This window comes from Chiloscyllium plagiosum, unplaced genomic scaffold (assembly GCF_037043375.1).
Source record: "Chiloscyllium plagiosum isolate Xiang-an unplaced genomic scaffold, Cpla_swu_hap1 HiC_scaffold_3, whole genome shotgun sequence".
NCBI classification, from domain to species: domain Eukaryota; kingdom Metazoa; phylum Chordata; class Chondrichthyes; order Orectolobiformes; family Hemiscylliidae; genus Chiloscyllium; species Chiloscyllium plagiosum.
The window spans coordinates 118,139,081-118,159,240 of NW_028270141.1; the positions used below are offsets into that span (position 1 = coordinate 118,139,081).

Consider the following 20,160-nt stretch of genomic DNA (forward strand, 5'->3'; position numbering starts at 1 on the left):
CTATAGGAAGGATGTGCAGACACTTGAACGGGTGCAGAGGAGGTTTACCAGGATGTTGCCTGGGATGTTAGGAAGATCGTATGAGGAAAGGCTGAGGCACTTGGGGCTGTTTTCATTGGAGAAAAGAAGGTTTAGGGGTGACTTGATAGAGGTGTACAAGATGATTAGGGGTTTAGATAGGGTTGACCATGAGAACCTTTTTCCACGTATGGAGTCAGCTATTACGAGGGGGCATAGCTTTAAATTAAGGGGTGGTAGGTATAGGATAGATGTTAGGGGTAGATTCTTTACTCAGCGAGTTGGGAGTTCATGGAATGCCCTGCCAGTAGCAGTGGTGGACTCTCCCTCTTTATGGGCATTTAAACGGGCATTGGATAGGCATATGGAGGATAGTGGGCTAGTGTAGGTTAGGTGGGCTTGGATCGACGCAACATCGAGGGCCAAAGGGCCTGTGCTGCGCTGTATTTTTCTATGTTCTATGTTCAAACTGGGCCTGTAATCTCCTATGACAATGCTGTCACTTTTAGAGGTTATTTTGTCCTTTTTATTTTGAAGAGAGTTTGTAAGGTAGAGGTGGTGAGCTTTTTCTAAGCAAGTAAACAATTTTTGAGGCCTTGGTGTTGTTTTTAACGTTGGAACAATGTGTAGCCAGCTCTCACAGACCAGGCGTTTTTTTTTTTAGTTTTTAGGTTTTGCGTTAAGCAGAAGCTTTTGGGGTCTCAAAAGAGTTGGAAGCTTCAGTAAACAACTCCGAGCTGCTACTTTCTCAGAATTTTCTCTTGATGATTTTTTCCCTCCTGGATTGGAGAATTGCATGTGAGAATCGGTGTCTGAATTTGCCTTTTTGCCAAGGGGTGTGTTTATGGGATGTTACTATATAGGAACAGTTAACTAGTAATAAGTACTGTACCTATTATTCAGTTAAGTTTTCCGATAGTTGTTATTTTAAATTCCTCTTTATTTTGTTTGTATTTTAATTATAGTGTTCACATAAGTTGTGTTTTGCTTAATGTCGAATAGTCTGACCAGTTGCATTGCATCTGGAATACAGCACTTTACACCTACTTTTAAAATAAAAAAAAATTAGGGTCCAGGCTACCTTCTTAAAATATATTGAGGGGTTCTGGTCTAGTTCATAATACTCCTGAGTTCTAAAGCATAAGGGTAGTCTCATTTAAACACACAAAATACTTAAAAGGGATAGATGAGGTCAACGCAGATATCAGACTTCTCCTGGTTAGGAAGGCTAGAACTGGGATCACAATTTCAAAACAAGGAGATGCCATTTAAAACAAAGACAAGGAGAATGCTTTTACTCTGAGATTGGTGAATCTCCAAGATTCTCAGCACAGACACCTGTAGAAGTTTAGACTTTGTGTTCAAAATAGAGGCTGATTATCAATGGTATAAAAGGTCATGGGGATAGTGTGAGTAAAAGTCATTGAAACGTTCGTTCAGCCTCCCTTCCTAGAATCTTTCTTCCTCACTAGGTAACATCTTTGCTGCGAATTAGAAAATATTTTATTAAAGGTCTGCACTGTTCATCAACCATTCTTTCTACTAATATCCTTTCCCAGTCCACTCCAGCCAGCTCTGCCCTCCTTCCTTTATAATTACCAATATTTAACTTCAGCATATTTGTTTCCAAGGAGAAAGTGAGGACTGCAGATGCTGGAGACCAGAGTTGAAAAGTGTGGTGCTGGAAAAACACAGCAGGCCACGCAGCATCCGAGGAGCAGGAGAATCGACGTTTCGGGCATAAGCCCTTCTTCATCACTGCTTCCTAGGGAATCTTTTACTCGGAGATCATTAGAATCCCTACAGCATGGAAACAGGCCCTATAAGTTGACACCAATCCTCCGAAGAGTATCCCACCCAAAACCATTCCCCATTACACTACATTTACCTGAACACTATGGGCAATTTATCATGGCCAATTCACCTAACCTGCACATCTTTGGATTGTGGGAGGAAACTGGAGCACCCGGAGGAAACACGCACAGACACGGGAAGAATGTGCAAACTCCACACAGACAGTGGCCCGAGGCTGGAGTCGAACCCGGGTCCCTGGCACTGTGAGGCTGCAGTACTAACCACTGAGCCACCGTGCCACCCTCAATGTTTTAATCATGTTTTAATCCTACTTCATTTCACATTACCAGATCCAAAATAGATTGATTACTGGATGAATCCACAACATATTGTTCTATGAAACTGTCCTGAATGCATTCTATAAATTATTTTTATGGCTATTTCTGCCAATTTGATTTTCTCAATCTACATGAAGTTAAAGTAATCTATGACTAATGTTCTGCTTTTTTTTTAAACATGTCTTTATTATCTCATAATTTATGTTTTCTGTAGCTGCTGCTAGGATGCCTATAGACACAACCGCAATTGTCTTCTTCTCTTCTTTTTTTTTACCTCTACTCACATGGATTCTACATCTTCTGAGATGTACAGCATGGAAACAGACCCTTCGGTCCAACCCGTCCATGCCGACCAGATATCCCAACCCAATCTAGTCCCACCTGCCAGCACCCGGCCCATATCCCTCCAAACCCTTCTTATTCATATACCCATCCAAATGCCTCTTAAATGTTGTAATTGTACCAGCCTCCACCACGTCCTCTGGCAGCTCATTCCATACACGTATCACCCTCTGCGTGAAAAAGTTGCCCCTTAGGTCTCTTTTATATCTTTCCCCTCTCACACTAAATCTATGCCCTCTAGTTCTGGACTCCCCGACCCCAGGGAAAAGACTTTGTCTATTTATCCTATCCATGCCCCTCATATTCTATCCCATCCCATACTAACAAAGCCACCCATCATTCTTTCCTTCCTCTCTGCCTTTCTGAAAAAAGTTACTTAATCTTGAATATTTAGTTCCCAACTTTTATCTCCTTGTCACTGTCTCCATAATGGCTATATGATTATACCTCATTAGACCTTTATTTCTGCTAAGTTATTTATTTTGTTCTGAGTCTTATGTGCATTTAAGAGTCATTAATATTAATTTTTAAATATTTCTCCCTCTTACCTATTTGCTGCTCTTTTCCAATGTTCGTATACTCAGTCCCTTCCTGTCCCACAATGGTCTTAAATAGCTGCCCTGCAATATTTGCATATCCTGTTGCTTTGTTGTCTGAAACTCCCATTATTTAGCTTAAATTTTGACTACAGCCCTAAGTTATTCTATTTACCAGGACACAGGGCCAAGAAGTGTTTGAATAAAAAAGATCTCTGTAGAACAGTTCCTTCTTCCCCATTTTACCATTGTTCATGAGTTGCCAGACATGACAATATGGAATCAAGGAGAAGACAATAAAATGATATTTGAAAACAATTAGTGGAAGACTTTAAAAAAAGATCAGTACGTACTGTCCTGTACTTCTGTCCCAATGTCATTATAGAAAAATACTTGGGTAGCTTCGATTAGCAACAAAACTGAACAAGTACTAAAAACTTGTAATATGTTGTTTAGTAGATGCAAACTATGAATACAATTTTGGTGTTTATTCTTCTATTTGAAAGCCCCCAGTGATACTTGGACAGGATCAAATCTGTTACTTCAAAAAAGACGTTGGTCAGAGATATCCCTGCAGCAGAAAATTCATTGCTGAACCACGCAAAATGGGAAACACCAGTCTGAACACTAGTTGACAGCTGGACCAGAAAGTGGGGCTGGGGGTAGGAGAAGTGTAAATTGTTTGTAATGTCCTTCAATTAGGAAAGGGAAGTTACCAACTGATCTGGTAAAATGTTAATGTAGAGAAGAGAAATAGACCAGAAACTGTTGTATCACATCAAGGTAAGAAGAATCACATTTGTGAAAAAATGTTACACGTGTTTTTAATTGCAAATTAACTCCATATCACAGTTTGTTTTTCACATATCAGGAAATTGATACATACTCCTTTGAAAAATTGCTAAACATTATATACGAAGGTGATAGTCACAAATCAACAAAAACTCTAATAACTCTCCACCCTCAATTCAAATGTAGAGTATGAACTCTATTAATGTAGTATATCAATCTGTTAGTTTTTAAAAAGACATAACATACTGTTCATAATAAAACTGACAAATTTAGATATAGAAAATATAAACTTACTTCTCATGGAGATATCAATAGGGTTTAAGCTGGAAGCATGAACTTTAATCATAACTTCATTGGGGTAGTGTATAATTGGAAACATAGACTCCTTTGTAAAACGCAATGTGCTGTTATCTCCATATCTGTCAATCACCCAGGCTGGCATAATAGTTTTCTTAGCTGAAGAAGTATTAATCTTTCTATAAGTGACATTCTCAAAATGTTTTGCCCTAATTCTCCTAAACTTGCCCAAAAGTCCACTCCCAATCCTTTTATCTGCCAAATGCCACATGAGGTAGGCTTTAACAGGGCAAGTATTACAAAGCACCATTCAAAAGGGATGCATTTGCCTGACCATCAAGAAAGGCAAGTACGCCTGAACAGTAATCCCCAGCAAAGTCTGAAAATCACACAGTCTATTGAATACAGAGTACAAACTCCAAGGTCCCCAACCCCAATGCCCTACATTCACCTCAATGTCAGAGATTGGACACTTTCCTCTCTCCCAGACAGTTCCTCACAGCTTCACCTCTGAACCTTCACCAGCGACCGATCAGCACCGAGTCCCAGCCAGGCCCTCACCAATCAGCGGGCCCGTTGTTGGCGGGTGCCGCCCTGGAGACAACATGGCGGCGCGCAGCCGGTATTAATCGTTTTGGAGATTCAATACAAACCCAAAGGGAACGACTGCGCCGGAAATCAGCTGCTCAAAACAAAATGTGGGGCTGGACCCTGAGAGAGGTAAGCGGAGATCAGACTCGGTAAAAACTAGTGTGGCGTAGGACAAGATGATGGGGATGGGAGAGGGTCAAAGTCACTGGGACATGGGGCCTGGGCAGGTTAAGTAACAAGGTAAAAACAATGACCGCAGATGCTGGGAACCAGATTCTGGATTAGTGGTTCTGGAAGAGCACAGCAATTCAGGCAGCATCCGAGGAGCAGGAAAATCCACGTTTCGGGCAAAAGCCCTTCATCAGGAATAAAGGCAGTGAGCCTAAAGCGTGAAGAGATAAACTAGAGGAGGGTGGGGGTGGGGGTGGGGAGAAAGTAGCATAGAGTACAATAGGTGAGTGGGGGAGGGGAGGGTGGAGTGGATAGGTGGAAAAGGAGCTGGGCAGGTAGGACAAGTCCGGACAAGTCATGGGGACAGTGCTGAGCTGGAAGGTTGGAACTGGGGTGAGGAGGGGAAATGAGGAAACGAGGAAACTGTTGAAGTCCACATTGATGCCCTGGGGTTGAAGTGTTCTGAGGCGGAAGGTGAGGCGTTCTTCCTGCAGGCGTCAGATGGTGGGGGAGTGGCGGTGAAGGAGGCTCAGGACCTCCATGTCCTCGGCAGAGTGGGAGGGGGAGTTGAAATGTTGGGCGGGTGTCCTGGAGATGTTCCCTAAAGTGCTCTGCTAAGAGGCATCCAGTCTCCCTAATGTAGAGGAGTCCGCATCGGCAGCAATGGACACAATAAATGATATTGATGGATGTGCAGGTGAAACTTTGGATGTGGAAGGCTCTTTGGGGCCTTCGATGGAGGTGAGGGAGGAAGTGTGGACGCAGGTTTTGCAATTTCTGCAGTGGCGGGGGGGGTGTCAGGAAGGGAGGGTGGGTTGCAGGGGGGGCGTGGACCTGACCAAGTAGTCACGGAGGGAACAGTTTTTGCGAAAATGGGGAAATATATCCCTGGTGGTGGGGTCCGTTTGGAGGTGGCGGAAATGTCTTCGGATGATGTGGTTTATGCAAAGGTTGGTAGGGTAGAAGTTATGCACCGGGGGGTTCTGTCCTTGTTACGGTTGGAGGGGTGGGGTTTGAGGGTGGAGGGGCAGAATGTGGATGAGATGCGTTGGAGGGCATCTTTAACCACATGGGAAGGGAAATAGTGGTCTCTAAAGAAGGAGGCCATCTGGTGTGTTCTGTGGTGGAACTGGTCCTCCTGGGAGCAGATATGGTGAAGGCGGAGGAATTGGGAATACAGGATGGCATTTTGCAAGAGGTAGGGTTGGAAGAGGTATAATCTAGGTAGCTGTGGGAGTTGGTGGGTTTGTAAAAAAATGTCAGTGTCCAGTCAGTCGTCATTAATGGAGATGGCAAGGTCCAGGAAGGGAGGGAGGGCTCAACCTCCGTGCGGGAGCACAACCTTGCGGGAGCACAAGGTGGAGCTAATGCAGTCATCAATGTAGCAGAGGAAGAGGTGGGGAGTGGAAGATGGACTGTTCTACGTAGCCAACAAAGAGACCCATACGGGTGCCCATGGCTACCACTTTGGTCTGGAGGAAGTGGGAGGATTCGAAGGAAAAGTTGTTAAGGGTGAGGACAAGTTCAGCCAAATGAGTGAGAGTGTCGGTGGAAGGGTACTGTTGGGGACGTCGGGAGAGGAAGAAACGGAAGGCTTGGAGGCCCTGGTCATGGCGGATGGAGTTGTAGAGGGATTGGATGTCCATGGTGAAGATGAGGCGTTGAGGGCCGGGGAAACGGAAGTCTTGGAGGAGGTGGAGGGCGTGGGTGGTGTCCCGAAAGTATGTGGGGAGTTCCTGGACTGGGATGGGGTGGACAGGGGGGAACAGGACAGTGTCAAGGTAGGTGGAAATAAGTTCGGTGGGGCAGGAGCAGGCTGAGACAATGGATCGGCCAGGGTGGTCAAGCTTGTGGATCTTGGGATGGAGGTAGAACCGGGCAGTGCGGGGATCCCGGACTATGAGGTTGGAAGCTGTGGGTGGGAGATCTCCTGAGGTGATGAGGTTCTCCTATGGTCTGGGAGATGATGGTTTGGTGATGGGGGGTGGGGTCATGGTTGAGGGGGCGGTAGGAGTTGGCGTCTGGCTTCAGCGTTGTAGAGGTCAGTGTGCCAAACTACCAGTGCACCCCCTTTATCTACTGGTTTGATGGTGAGTTTGGGATTGGACCATTGTTCATGACAGTACAGAATCAAGAAAATAATCTTCACAGAGAGTGTAACAAGCTACATTATGGAATTTATTGAAAGTCAAGTTAGTTTTTAGGATTTTCTTTGACCCAGAGGGGTTGCATGGCTAACGTGGTTGTGTGGGAAAGTTACAGGTAGGAAAAAGGATTTAAAGCCTCAAACAGGTCAGCCACAATTTAATTGAATGGCAAAGCAGTCCAGATGGGCCGAATGACTGACTCCTGCTTGTAGTTCTAATCTCCTCTCACCCACAATCTGAGATACCTGCACACCTCTCATTCTGAATTGAGTTAAAGTAAGACTATAGTTAGGCCACATTTGGAGTATTGTGAGCAGTTCTATAGGAAGGATGTGGAGGCTTTGGACAGGATGCAAAAGAGATTTATGTGGATGTTACTTAAATTGAATTGAATTGAATTTATTTTCACGTGTACCGAGGCACAGTGAAAAGCTTTGGCTTGCGAGCAATACAGGCAGATCACAGAGTTATGTAGCATAGATAAGTAAATAATAGGTAACCAGCGGCAAAAACAAAAACACAGGTACAGGCGAATGTTAAGAGTTTGAGAGTTCATTCAGTATTCTAATAATAGTAGGGTAGAAACTATTACAAAACCAGCTGGTGCATACGTTCAGGCTTCTGAATCTTCTCCCCGGTGGTAGAAATTGTAGAAAAACATTGCCAGGATGGGATGGATCTTTGAGAATGCTGGCAGCCTTTCCTTGACAGCGGGGCTGGTAGATGGATTCTATAGATGGGAGGTTGGCCTTTGTGATTGTCCGGGCCAAGCTCACCACTCTCTGTAACCGTCTCCGATCTTGAATGGTAAGTTGCCATACCAGGCAGTGATACATCCAGACAGAATGCTCTCGATGGCGCACCTATAAAAGTTGCCAAGGGTATTCGCCGTCATGCCAAATTTCCTCAGCTGCCTGAGGAAGAAGCGTCCAAGAAAGCTTATTGTGGATGCCCACTCCCAGGAGCTTGACACTCTCCACTTGTTCCACCTCTGTGCTGTTAATGAGTAGGGGGGCATGAGTAACATCCTGCTGAAAGTCAATAATGAGTTCCTTGGTTTTGCTGGCATTGAGAGCTAGGTTGTTCTCAGTGCACCATTACTAATAAGAAGAGGTTGGACAAACTTGGATTGTTTTCGCTAGAATGTCAGAGGCTGAGGGGGTAACCTGACAGCAGAATATAAAATAACAAGAGGCATGGCTAGGGTGAATAGTTAGAGTCTTTTTCCACAGGTGGAAATGTCAAATACTAGGGGCATAGGTTTAAGGTGAAAGGGAGAAAGTGTAAAGGAAATGTGTGAGGCAAGATTTTTACACAGAAGGTGGTAGGTGACTGGAATGTGCTACTGGGGTAGGTGGTAGAAGCAGATATGAATGCAACGTTTTGAGGCATTTAAACCAATAAATGGACAGGCAGGGAATAGAGAGAAACAAAATGCCACAGAACTGTGGATGCTGAAAATCAGAAACCTAACCAGAAATTGCTGGAAAAACAACAGGTCTGGTAGTATCTGTGGAGAGAAAGCAGAGTTAACATTTCGGGTCCAGTGACCTTTCCTCTGAACTAAGATCGACTCACTTACTTGTTTTCTGTTTATTGGCCAATTCGTAATCCCCATGCCAGTACATTATCTTCTAGCCCATGTTCTTTACTTTTGCTGAACAACCTCTAACGGGAGACTTTATCCAAAATGGTCACAGATTCCAGACATTTTAAAGCCAAGCTTACCTTGCCACCCAGTCCTGTATCACCAGCAAAATGAAGATAGATTACACCATATCTCTTTGTCTATGTCATTTAAAATGGATTGTAAAATATTTACAAAGAATTATCAAATTCAGTGTAAAACTTTAATTCAGAATCTTTTGAATTCTGCAAGCTTTAGGTTTTCAGTTCTTTCAAAAGAATTGCCAAACTCATTTTTACCAATTTCAAATGAGCTTCCATCTCAATTATGTCATATTGTTCACTGCAGCAGCACAGCTAATCATCACCTCAATGTTGCCTGGCCGGGTGATGTGAACTTAGCTGTTGACACTAGTGTGGAAATATCTGAATCACATTAACTGCCACTGGTCAAATTGCCCATATTATTAAAATTAACCAGTGACATCAACATCTATACTTTGCTCAACATATTTAGCAAAATTTTACAATATTCTGACATGTTTAGTCAAAAGAAATGCAGTTTTAACTCATACATCTGATGGAATGAACAACTTTTTTTCCAAGAGAAGTGTGACATATTATTTCATGTTTTGAAATATTTGTCAAAATATCCCACCCCTAACATAGGAAAGGAAGGAGTTATTGTTTAGATTCTGACCCCTTTGCATCTACATCCTTTCACCCCATTATTGGGTTTATCATCAGCTGCCCTAAGTCCTAATTTCTGAAAATTCCTCTACTTTCTCCACCTTTAAAGCTCTTAGCTCAGTTTTTGGTCACCCTTCCTTCTGTGAAGCACCACATACTGCTATCTTTTCGTATTGTCAGAAGTTGCCTTGCAGATGTAAGATTTAGTTCTTTTCTGACCTACCACCTACCACATTTTCTACGTCCAGATATTAATCAGTCCATCGCCAGGGATGGCTGAACTGCAAATGGTGATTTAGGAAGGATTACCAGCAATGTTCTCTCTCAACCAGACTGTAACCCAAGAAGATAGCCTGCAGTCCAAGCAAGTGCATCCCTTTACATATGTGCACAACTGTACAGACCAATTGAAAGCACTCACGCTTAAAAGAATAGGCCGTACACACAACAAAATCATGAGAGGGAATATACTAGTATGTTTAAAGTCCCAGTTAGAAACCATTGGGAAATATAAGATACAGAATGAATCAAAGAAATTTCTGGGAAGGATGTCAAGAGCGGCTGCAGGATAACTTTGAGGAAGAGGGATTAACAAGAAGTCATGGTCCAAATTGGTACCAACAATGTAGATGGGAAAAGGGAAGAGGTCCTGAAAGCAGATTTTAGGTACTTAGAAAGGAATTTGTAAAGCATAACCTTAAGAGCAGTAATGTCAGGATTACTCCCAATGCCACATGCTAGTAAGCATTAGAACAGGAGGATTGATTGATTGAACACATGGCTGAAAAACTGGTGTCGAGGGAGGGCAACAGATTTCTGAGACATTGGGGCCAGTTCGGAGGTTGGTAGAACTTATTACAGCTTAATGAGACTGGTAGTGATATCCTTGCTGGGAGATTTGCTGGTGCTGTTGGGATGGATTTAATACAGCTTATCTGGGAATGGGATGGTATGTCATTTGGCAACAACTAAATATGGTAACAGAAAGTAGCAAAACCGCTAGAAACAAAGCTGAGTATCAAGTATGCCTCAAATGTGGAATGTTGTCAAAACTACAAAGTTAAGGACACTTTACCTGAATATACAGAGCATGCACAACAAGACAGATAATCTAAAGGGTCTAGAGTGTGGTGCTAGAAAAGCACAGCAGATGAGGCAGTATCCGAGGAGCAGGAGAATTGACGTTTCGGACATAAGCCCTTCATCAGGAATGAGGCTTGTGGGCCAAAGGACTGAGACATAAATACGAGAGGGGTGGGGCTGGGTGGAAGGTAGCTAAGAATGTGATAGGTAGATGAAGGAGGGGGTGGAAGTGATAGGTAGGTGAGGAGGATGGAGCGGATAGATGGGAAAGATGATGGACACGTCAAGAGGGTGGTGCCCAGTTCGAAATTAGGACTGGGGTAAGGTGAGGGGCGGGGAAATGAGGAAACTGGTGAAATCCACATTAATCCCGTGTGGTTGCAGTGTCCCAAGGCAGAAGATGAGGTGTTCTTCCTCTAGGTGTCAGGCAGTTAGGGTTTGAAGATGGAGGAGGCCCATGACCTGCATGTCCTTGGTGGAGTGGAAGGGACAGGTGCAAACCGACATAAAGGGACATGGCATAATTGTCATTACAGTAACATGGCTGCATGGTGACCTGGACTGGGAATTGAATAACCAAGAATATTCAACATTTACAAAGGATGGGCAAAAAAAGGAACAGTAAGTGCAATTGTTCTGATGATATAGGGTGGGATCCGTGTATTTGTAAGAGAGGGATCTCAGATTAGAAGAACAATGTATTGAACCTGTTTAGCTAAAATGAAGAAACAGTGAGAGCAACAAATGTTGGTTGGATTATTTAGAAGACAGCAAATAGTAGTATGTGTGGGGCACCAGAAGATGAGAAGCTTATAATGTGGGCAACACAGTTAACATAGGTGATTGCAATCTATTTGTAGACTGGGTAAACCTAATGTAAGTTTGCTCGCTGAGCTGGATGGTTCATTTTCAGACGTTTTGTCACCATACTAGGTAACATCATCAGTGAGCCTCTGGTAAAGCACTGATGGTATGGCCCGTTTTTTATTTGTTTAGTTTTCCTTGGGTTGGTGATGTCATTTCCTGCAGTGATACCAGTTCCTGTGGTGATGCTATTTCCTGTTCTTTTTCTCAGAGGGTGTTAATTGGGGTCCAAGTCGATGTGTTTGTTGATCGAGTTCCGGTTGGAATACCATGCTTCTAGGAATTCTTGTGCGTGTCTTTATTTGGCTTGTCCCAGGATGGATATGTTGTCCCAGTTGAAGTGGTGTCCACAGGAACTGGCATCACCACAGGAAATGACACCATCAACCCAAGGAAACCTAAACACATAAATCGAAAATGGGCCATAATACCAGTGCTTCACCGGAGGCTCACTGATGTTACCTAGTATGGTGACGAAATGTCTGAAAATGAACTTTCCAGCTCAATGAGCAAACTTTCATCCAGAATCTCAACCTGTGCTCCAAATCTCAAAACCGGCCAACTGGGTAAACCAAGTGAGCACTTGAGCTACGGAGAATAAATTTCTAACAGGGGTTTAGGGATGGTTCACTAGAGCAGCTTAAGCAGCTGACTACAGGCTATTTTAATACTAATGGTATGTGATGAGAAAGGACTTTATTGTTTTTAATCTTGTTTTTAAAAAAACTTTCGGGATGAGCGATTACAATGTGTTACATTTTCAGTTAAATCAGAGACAAGACTCTTCACTTTAAATAAGGGAAATTATAAAGCCATAAGGCAAGAACTGGTTGAAGTGGATTGGGAAAATACACTAAAACAATACTGTACACTGGCAAATGGAAAGTCTTTTTTTTAAAAAAAAACTATTACTTCTTTTACAGCAATTATGCATTCCTTCAGGGTGTAGAAGCTCAAAAATGTCAGTCAACCGTGGCTGATGAAGGAAGTTGTATGAAAGAAAAGGCTTATAAAGTTGTCAGAAATAGTAATATATCTGGGGATGAGGAGATTTTTAATGAGAGAGAGAGAAAGCAGGAATTTGAGGTCAGGGTTTGAGTAGGGATTGTGAATTGTCAATTGTACTGCTTCTACTTTAGTTTGCCAGAGTTGACCAGGCCGTTAAATTTATTAAGGGATCAGAAGTTTGGGGGAATTTGTGCCATCAAGGCTGTGATTAGCTATGGAGTTTCTGCAAGAGTGCATCCTTCTGTTCATTGTTTCCAGGTACCTCAGGAGGATGTAGTAAACTCAAATCTAGGATTTAATGATGATAGATTGTATGAAGTACTGGGATTAAAGATTAGGGCTCATTGAGAATTGCCTACAATGCCAGCCAATTAGATATAAATTTATTGATGTGGTAGGTAACCTTTTCTTATCCTATCTATATGTGACCTATATTAGCCTTCCATCTATATTACAATTGTAGATTACTCGGGCTTTTCAAGAAGGTCGAATCAGTCCAACTGAGCTGTGCCAAAGATGTCTGTCTTTAATCAGGAAGACAGCCTTCCTGAATGCCTACATTACCGTCACTGAGGAGCTTGCCATGCAACAGGCTACAGCAGCAGAGCAAAGGTTGCAAAGAGGTGACGTACAGCTTTATCATTATGACCAATGGGATTTACAGAATTTTTAAAACATTGAGCTCCACTACACTTTACCTTTCTGAGTGTACTTACGTGCTTGTTAAAATTCTGTTAGAAACTTGGCTTCAAACTTGTTCATATTTTGGATGGATGTAACATTGCATTTTTATTTGCTCTCCGTTAGTACAGCTGTCTAGGTGAAAACTATGTATTTGTTTTTCTGATCATAGCAACTCCCTATCCTTTTTTTTTTCTCCCCCCAGTCAGTTTACTTGATACGAAGGTTTTAATTACCCATTGAGGCAATGTTACTTTTTCATTCATAGGCTCCAGTACAAATGAAGTGCAGAAAAAGTGAACAAAAATTTCATATATAGTGCAACTTTTATCACTAAGCTATTCTAATTAATTATTTTTGAATCATAATCCCTGCTTTGCTGGACAATGGAGACATTTCTGGATCAGATTATCTAATTTTAGAGTATTAACTAAGAGAAAAAATCGTGACCAGAGTAAAGCATTGTCAGCTCCTCTTCAAATAAAACCAAGGATCTTTTATGTCCTTCAGACCAGGAGGGAAAGGCCTAAATTTAATGCCTATTTGGAAAGGCAGAAACTCCTAACAATGCAGCTGTCTCACACTTTCATATTGATTTCTGACACTGTCGGAGTTGAGGCCATAATCTTCGAACCTTCTGTCTTAGAGGAAGGAGGACTATGAACAAAGCTAGGCTGTCAGTTTTTAAAGTTCTGAAGAAGAATCGTGTGGAACTTCAAACACTGGCTCAGCATCTGTCTCTGTGGTTGCTGGCAGGGTTTTTCCAACACTCCTGTTTTTATTTTGGGACTTTAACATCTGCAGCACTGGTTAAATCCTCATTTTAGTATTCATATCAAATTACTTGAACCAGATTGAGAAAATCTAATTTGGGAATGTTAATATAAAACTGGTATATAAGTTAGACTGTCCTGTTTACCATCCGAAGGAAAAATGCAATTAAAATGGATTTGTTTTGGTAACTATACATAATTCTGAAGTCAGTCTGGAAGAATGCCAGTGTGCTTCCAATCTTTGCTAATCTGTAAAGAACTGCAACGAAGTACATATCAGCTACTTATAACTATTACGTCAATTCGGTTTATTGTGTCATTTATTATAAAATATATAAATAATAAATTATATATTTCACTATATAAGCATTTTTGATTTATATTCACCCAGGCAAATGCTTTGGTCCCTTAGATGGGGTTCCAATAGCTGTTAAGGATAACTTCAGCACTGCTGGTATTGAGACAACATGTGCATCAAACATGTTAAAAGGTAAAGGCTTTTTTATTCTTTATAAAAATAGTTTGAATTTTGAAGCAAATAAATAGGTAATGAAATATAAAGCATCAGTTATCCAATTGTAATATTCCTGCATTGTTTTCAATCTCTTCCAAACATAGTGGGCGAATGAAAATGTTTCATTCAAGACCTGTGCCTTGAGAATTACTGAATGCCTTATCCCGTCGAGGTTTAATTTCTCAAATACTCCTCTGATTGCTGTCTACTCTCTGTAAATTGCATTTCATTTTGAATTCTGCAGCCTAAAATTTCCACTCTCACATGCAATTCCTCAGCTCTTTTTGTAAGGTTTCAGAATTTTTTGTAAGTATAGATTTGGGAATGAGTTATGTTAAAAGGTCTTGAATTTTTAAAAATTCGTTTATGGAACATGGCCTGGGTCAGCAATTATTGCCTGAGCCTAGTTGTCCTTGAGAAGGTGGTGGTGAGCTGTCTTCTTGAGCTGCTGCAGTCCATGTGCTGTTGGTTGACCCACACTGTCCTTGGGGACAAGATTCCAGGATTTTGATCCAGCAAGAGATAAAGAACATTGATATATTTTCAAATCAGGTTAATAAGCAGCTTGGATGGGAACTTGCAGGTGATAGCTAAAGCTATAGTGATTGTGAAGATGTCTGCCAGGTTGACCTCTCAGAATGAGTTCCCTGATTGGGGCTGTTAATCTGGTCCAATCAGGGAGCATTGACTGACAGTTAAGGACAGGAGTGTCAGAGGTTCTGTTCACTCAGAGGTGGATCAGTGTCAAGGATGCTCCACAGGTAAATAAAGGGTGACTTGATGACAGTGTGCTAGTCTCTGTGGAGTTATTTCAATGACGTTCCCATGTGTCTCCAGCCCTTCTCCTTCTAGATGGAACTGGTCATGGGTATGGAAAGTATTCTCTAAGGATATTTGGTAACATCTTGTGGATAGTACACCCTGCTACTATTGAGCATTGATAGCAAAAGGAATGAAATATGATGCTGTTAGGTTCTTTGTTCTTGAGATTCTTACACATTTGATGCAACTGCAACACACCAACTTCTGTGAACAGGCAAAACTTTATTAAGCAAGTACAAGTTTTCTGGAGGAACCCTTAACACTCTTTGCAGGGCTTGCCGAATCGTGTCAAAGATCTCTTTGAATAAAAGGATCAGTCGTTCCTTTATACAGCACAAGAGCTTCACATTACAGTCAGTAGCGGCTGCAAGATGACCCCCAGCCATTCCCCCCCCCCCACAGTCACATGCCACTCGAGACACAATGTAGTCATCACATCATTTCCAGAAACTGTCTTTTGATGTCTTTTTTAACTGCTTTACCCTTGCTCTATAGAACTCACATCCACCCTCCTAACTTGCTTCTCCTTTCCATTTTTTAAATTGTTTACAGATCCCTCTTAAGATGATTTGTGATTGTTTCTATATGTGCTGCTCATAAATAGAAATGGTAATGTTTGATGTTGAGCTGACAGTAAGTAGAAATGATGCTGGTATTGACGTTTGTTTAGTAAGATGAGGAGGTTATAGCAGTTTTTGAACTTCTGACTGTTGGCGCATATCTCTTCATGGGATTATTAACAAGTGCATTTCTTTAATTTACTCAATTTTGCATTCAAGGAATGCAACTTTTGGAACTCCAACAAATGGTAAAGTACATGGTCATGGGTTTAGCCCTGGGGTCTATCAGTTTGCCCTGTGATACTGATTTGAAGGTCAATTCTTGCTTCTGCCCATGTCCCCCTAGCAAATTCCAAACTTGCATTGACAAAATCCCAGCTTGTTGGTGATAGTTGGAATGTGATCTGTACAGACCTGTAAAGGTGGGTTGAAAATATTCAGGAAAATAAAGGAAATGAGCAACCTGTCCAAAGGAACATGTGTATTTTCCTTTCTTTGACCTCTGCCCATCCCTTCACAGGCTGAGATGCAATTCTGCCATTGCTGGGAGCCTTCTTTATAAGCTGCCTTTGTTCAACTGTGAGCTGCAAATTGAGAGTTAGCCAACTAAAAGAAACATTGCAAAGGATGTACTACAGTGAATTTAGTCCCTTCCTTGTCCACACCGATCTAGAAAACACTTTTGATTGACCTCACAGTATAGTGATTCCATGTTCTATCTTGGGTCACCCCTGCCTTCATGAGCCCTCCTTTATCCCCAGCTCAGAAGCAAAGATCAATTAAAATGCACCTGCTGAGGTCAGCTCACTCATTAAAAACAATCTGACAATCAACGTTGAAGCCTCTCCACACATTATGACTCACTGTACTATGCAATTATCCACTGGAGAAAAAGCTATACTTTTATTCTTTTTGAAATCAGTGAATAGCACTTTTTTTTTAAGTGAATCTATTAACCTTTTCTATAATGTACTTTATTCAATAAAATTGTCTCATAATTTTCACATGCAGAGAGCTAATGATTTGGGAACTCTTGAACTTACTAAAAATGTGTCCAGTATTCTGTAAAACTGATTCATCAAATAGTTACTTGTAGAAGGAAGCCAATTGGCTAATCCGTAATGATCTTCCTGTATTACAGATTGTAACCACTGACTACATAATTTTTCCTTCTGATACCAATGGTCCTTTAGTCATTCACCTTAAATCTGGAAGATATTCGGTATCTCAGCAATGTCCTTTGTCACTGACTTCAGTGTTTTATCCTGGGTAAAGACAGGTGTAAAGGATTTATTCAGCACCTCTGGTGTGCCCTCTATCTCCACACATGGTCCTCTTTTTGATCCTCAATGGCACCCATCCCATCTCTTAGTATTCTAGTGGGATCAGCTAAATTGCTCTTGTTAGCTGCCAGTCTCTCCCTGTAACCAATGCATTCTATATTTGCAGAATCTAGTCATTCTTTTCAAATTTCAATCATAATTTGAAATATGAAATTTGCCATCATTATTTCACTCGTGAAGCCAGAATATATGCCATTTTTGTAGAGATAACGACATGGAAAAATTCAGAAATTAAAGTTTTTACAAGCCAGTTCCTGGCACAAACAAGACTGATTGATTATACCCTTATATTTGCAAATAATCTACCAAAATTCCAACTTGTTTACAAATATATTTCAAACATATTTTATAAGAAAAGCTATTCCTCAAGACAAGCTTGTCTGTCAAATATGACTGATTTAATAATATTGTGATCTTCAGCTTGTTTTACGTTTATTAATCAAAGTTACCCGATCAAACCATCCTCTCTTCTAGTCCCTCCACTGAAATAATTCTACTCACTGAAGTATCTACCCTTTATTTTGTTTCCACACATTGGTTTAAATTTTCAATACGGGGTGGGTTTAAATGCTAGGTGCAGATTTCACTCAAGTATTGATCAAATGCAAAGTTCAGGGCAGTGCTCACGCTGGCGAGGCAAGAAGTAAATTAACTATGTTGACAAATTATTTTAATCTGAAAATAACTTAACTCAGTAGTTTCCACTCTCTAATTATACTTTGTCATGGACCCTGTGGTGTATATAATGAGTTTGCTCTATTGCTTGCAGGCTACATTCCTCCTTTTAATGCCACAGTTGTCCAGAGGTTAATGGATCAAGGTGCTGTTCTTATGGGAAAGACCAATCTTGACGAATTTGCAATGGGGTAAGAACATAACTTGTTCGAACCATGTGTTGGCAATACATTATTTTAGGTCTGAGGTGTGGAGAAATTTCCCTACCCCAGGTTGTGGATCCTCCATTGTTGAGTTTTTTGAGGCTGGGATAGAGATTTTTGCTGCTCATGGAGAGAAATTTTAAAATAGAGATGAGAACTCAAAAGGTGCTGGAGGAGGAGGACTTAGATGTAAATGTGTACAAGTCGTTAAAGGCAGTAGCAAAGACTAAGAAAGCAGTTAATTGGACAGCATTCTGGGCTTTATCAATAGAGGCAAAGAGTACAAGAACCAGGAGATTATGTTAAACTAATATAAGGCACTAGTTCAGCTTCAGCTAAAATATTGCATCTAGTTCTGGGCGCCACACTTTAGAAAAGATTTGAAGGTATCTGAGAGAGTGCAGAAGAGGTTAATGAAAATGGTTTCACAATGAGGAATTAGAGATATGACAATTAACTGGAGAAGCTGGGACTATTTTCCTTGGAGAAATGGAGGCTGAGAAGAGATCTGGTTAATTTATTCAGTCATTCAGACAGGAACTAGGAAACAAATGTTGCCACTCATGAATGAATCAAGAATGAGCGAGCACTGATTTAAAGTAATTAGTAAATAAAGCAAAAATTATCTAAGGAATAACTTCTTCAAGCTCTGAGTGGTTAGGATCTGGAATGTAAAGCCTGAAAGTATGATGGAGGCTGGTTCAAAAGATTATCAGACAGTCATTTGAAAAGGAAGAATGTGCAGGGTTATGGGACAAAGACGAGAGAGATGCACTGCTCATTCGGAGGAGCAGCACGGAAACCCTGGGCCAATTGGCCTTTTTCAGTACTCTACAAATTCTATGGTTCTGTGAAACTTTGGGAACACAAGGCTATGGAGAATGGGTAGGAAAATGATGTTGAATTGAAAGATCAGTTCTGAAACTTGAAGCAGATTCAAGGAGGCAGACAGTCCATTTCTGCTCCTCGTTTTAAGTTCTTCTTAACTCTTTCTTTCTTGACAATTTATGTAATGTTAATTTGCACTGTGTTGTATTTAAAAGTAGCTGTACTTGAAATATTCCATCTTTTTCAGACTTACTCAGTAACGTTTTAGAATTTCAGAATTGTTGGTACAAATTTCTGTAGGTTCACTATCTCTGCTGTTGATCAATCTATTATAGTCTCATTTTCTTTTATTTTCCCATAACCGCTATTTTTTTTTTGCTGTTCAAATCTCACCTAATATTTGCTGGCTGTTGTGATTGCTATCATCTGCTTTGGTGTTCTATGGGCAATGGTCTGACTAGCCATACTTAATACATTGCATTGTTGTAACCACATGTTTTTTCTCCTGTTTTCTCAGCTGTTTCTTAATTGCAGTTTTGAGATGGCAGGTTCTCAACTATAACGAGGCCTCAGTGGTGTCAGTCTTTAGTTCAAAGGTGAAAACCTGATGAATAACTGTTCCCATAATGTCACAACATAACAAATATTAATTCCCTAGGAGCGGGAGTATTGATGGCATTTTTGGACCAGTGAGAAATCCTTGGGGATATTCCGAACAGTACAGAGAACGATTTGCTCATGACCAGAAACTGGAAGATTCCAATTGGGTTATTGCAGGCGGTAGTTCTGGAGGTAGTGCAGTAGCAGTGGCTTCACGGACATGTTTTGCGTGAGTATTCCAAAACATTTCTGTTCCCCAGTCCCCAGATTTACATTTTTTAAAACTATTTAATAATTTCAAACTGAAGATTTTTAAAAAATGAGGTACATATAATAAAGCTAAAATCAAACTTCGAAAGATCAGTTCGTAGTTTAGGCACTGTCCATTGGCACTTGGCTCTCACGTGCAGGAGCTTTGCTGAAACACTCCATTTTAGTTAGCAGCATTACTACCAGAATTTAAAGAAAGTAATTTGTGAAGAATAGTGACAACGCCACTATTTTCCTCTTCTTGAGAAAGTGTAAAAGGTATGAGCAGATAGGGACACAGTTAAGTTTTGGCTTGTGTGAGACAAAGCCTCAGCTTGCATGACTTGGATCAGATAAGAACTTGCAGTAAACAGTGAGGTGCTAAAGGCAAAGGTAGTGGGTTAATAAGGTGAAAAAACATTCATTATGTGAAGCCAGTTAACAAGGTTAAGAACATCCATTGTATAATTCCAGATGGCTTACTGTTTACTGTTAATGCTCGCTGATTGTAACAGTCACCCAATCAATATAGATGTTGCCTTTGGAGGCTGCTCCCTGTAAGTGACTATATAATATATTAGGAATCTGCTGTTTGAGAGAAGACCGAGAACTTAT

The 20,160-nt window shown here is 41.1% G+C and overlaps 2 protein-coding genes across 4 annotated transcripts in view; one reads left to right on the top strand and one right to left on the bottom strand.

Moving 5' to 3' along the window:
- rtn4ip1 (reticulon 4 interacting protein 1) overlaps positions 1–4,575 on the bottom strand; it is a 51,929-nt gene extending 47,354 nt beyond the window's left edge. The window contains exon 1 of the mRNA XM_043687051.2: positions 4,115–4,575. Within this exon, the coding sequence (XP_043542986.2) occupies positions 4,115–4,427 (313 nt within the window). The 5' untranslated portion in view covers positions 4,428–4,575. The remainder of the gene's footprint in view (positions 1–4,114) is intronic.
- Positions 4,576–4,700: 125 nt separating this feature from the next.
- Positions 4,701–20,160, top strand: part of qrsl1 (glutaminyl-tRNA amidotransferase subunit QRSL1) — a 36,814-nt gene continuing 21,354 nt past the window's right edge. Inside the window, exons 1-6 of one of the 3 annotated variants that reach the window (XM_087982758.1) lie at positions 4,726–4,837; positions 10,962–11,046; positions 12,761–12,920; positions 14,143–14,241; positions 17,760–17,856; positions 19,355–19,525. In XM_087982758.1, the coding sequence (XP_087838884.1) occupies positions 12,881–12,920; positions 14,143–14,241; positions 17,760–17,856; positions 19,355–19,525 (407 nt within the window). In that variant the 5' untranslated portion in view covers positions 4,726–4,837; positions 10,962–11,046; positions 12,761–12,880. Of the gene's footprint in view, positions 4,838–10,961; positions 11,047–12,760; positions 12,921–14,142; positions 14,242–17,759; positions 17,857–19,354; positions 19,526–20,160 lie in introns of all 3 variants that reach the window. The other 2 variants (XM_087982746.1, XM_087982752.1) reach the window with 2 other exon arrangements.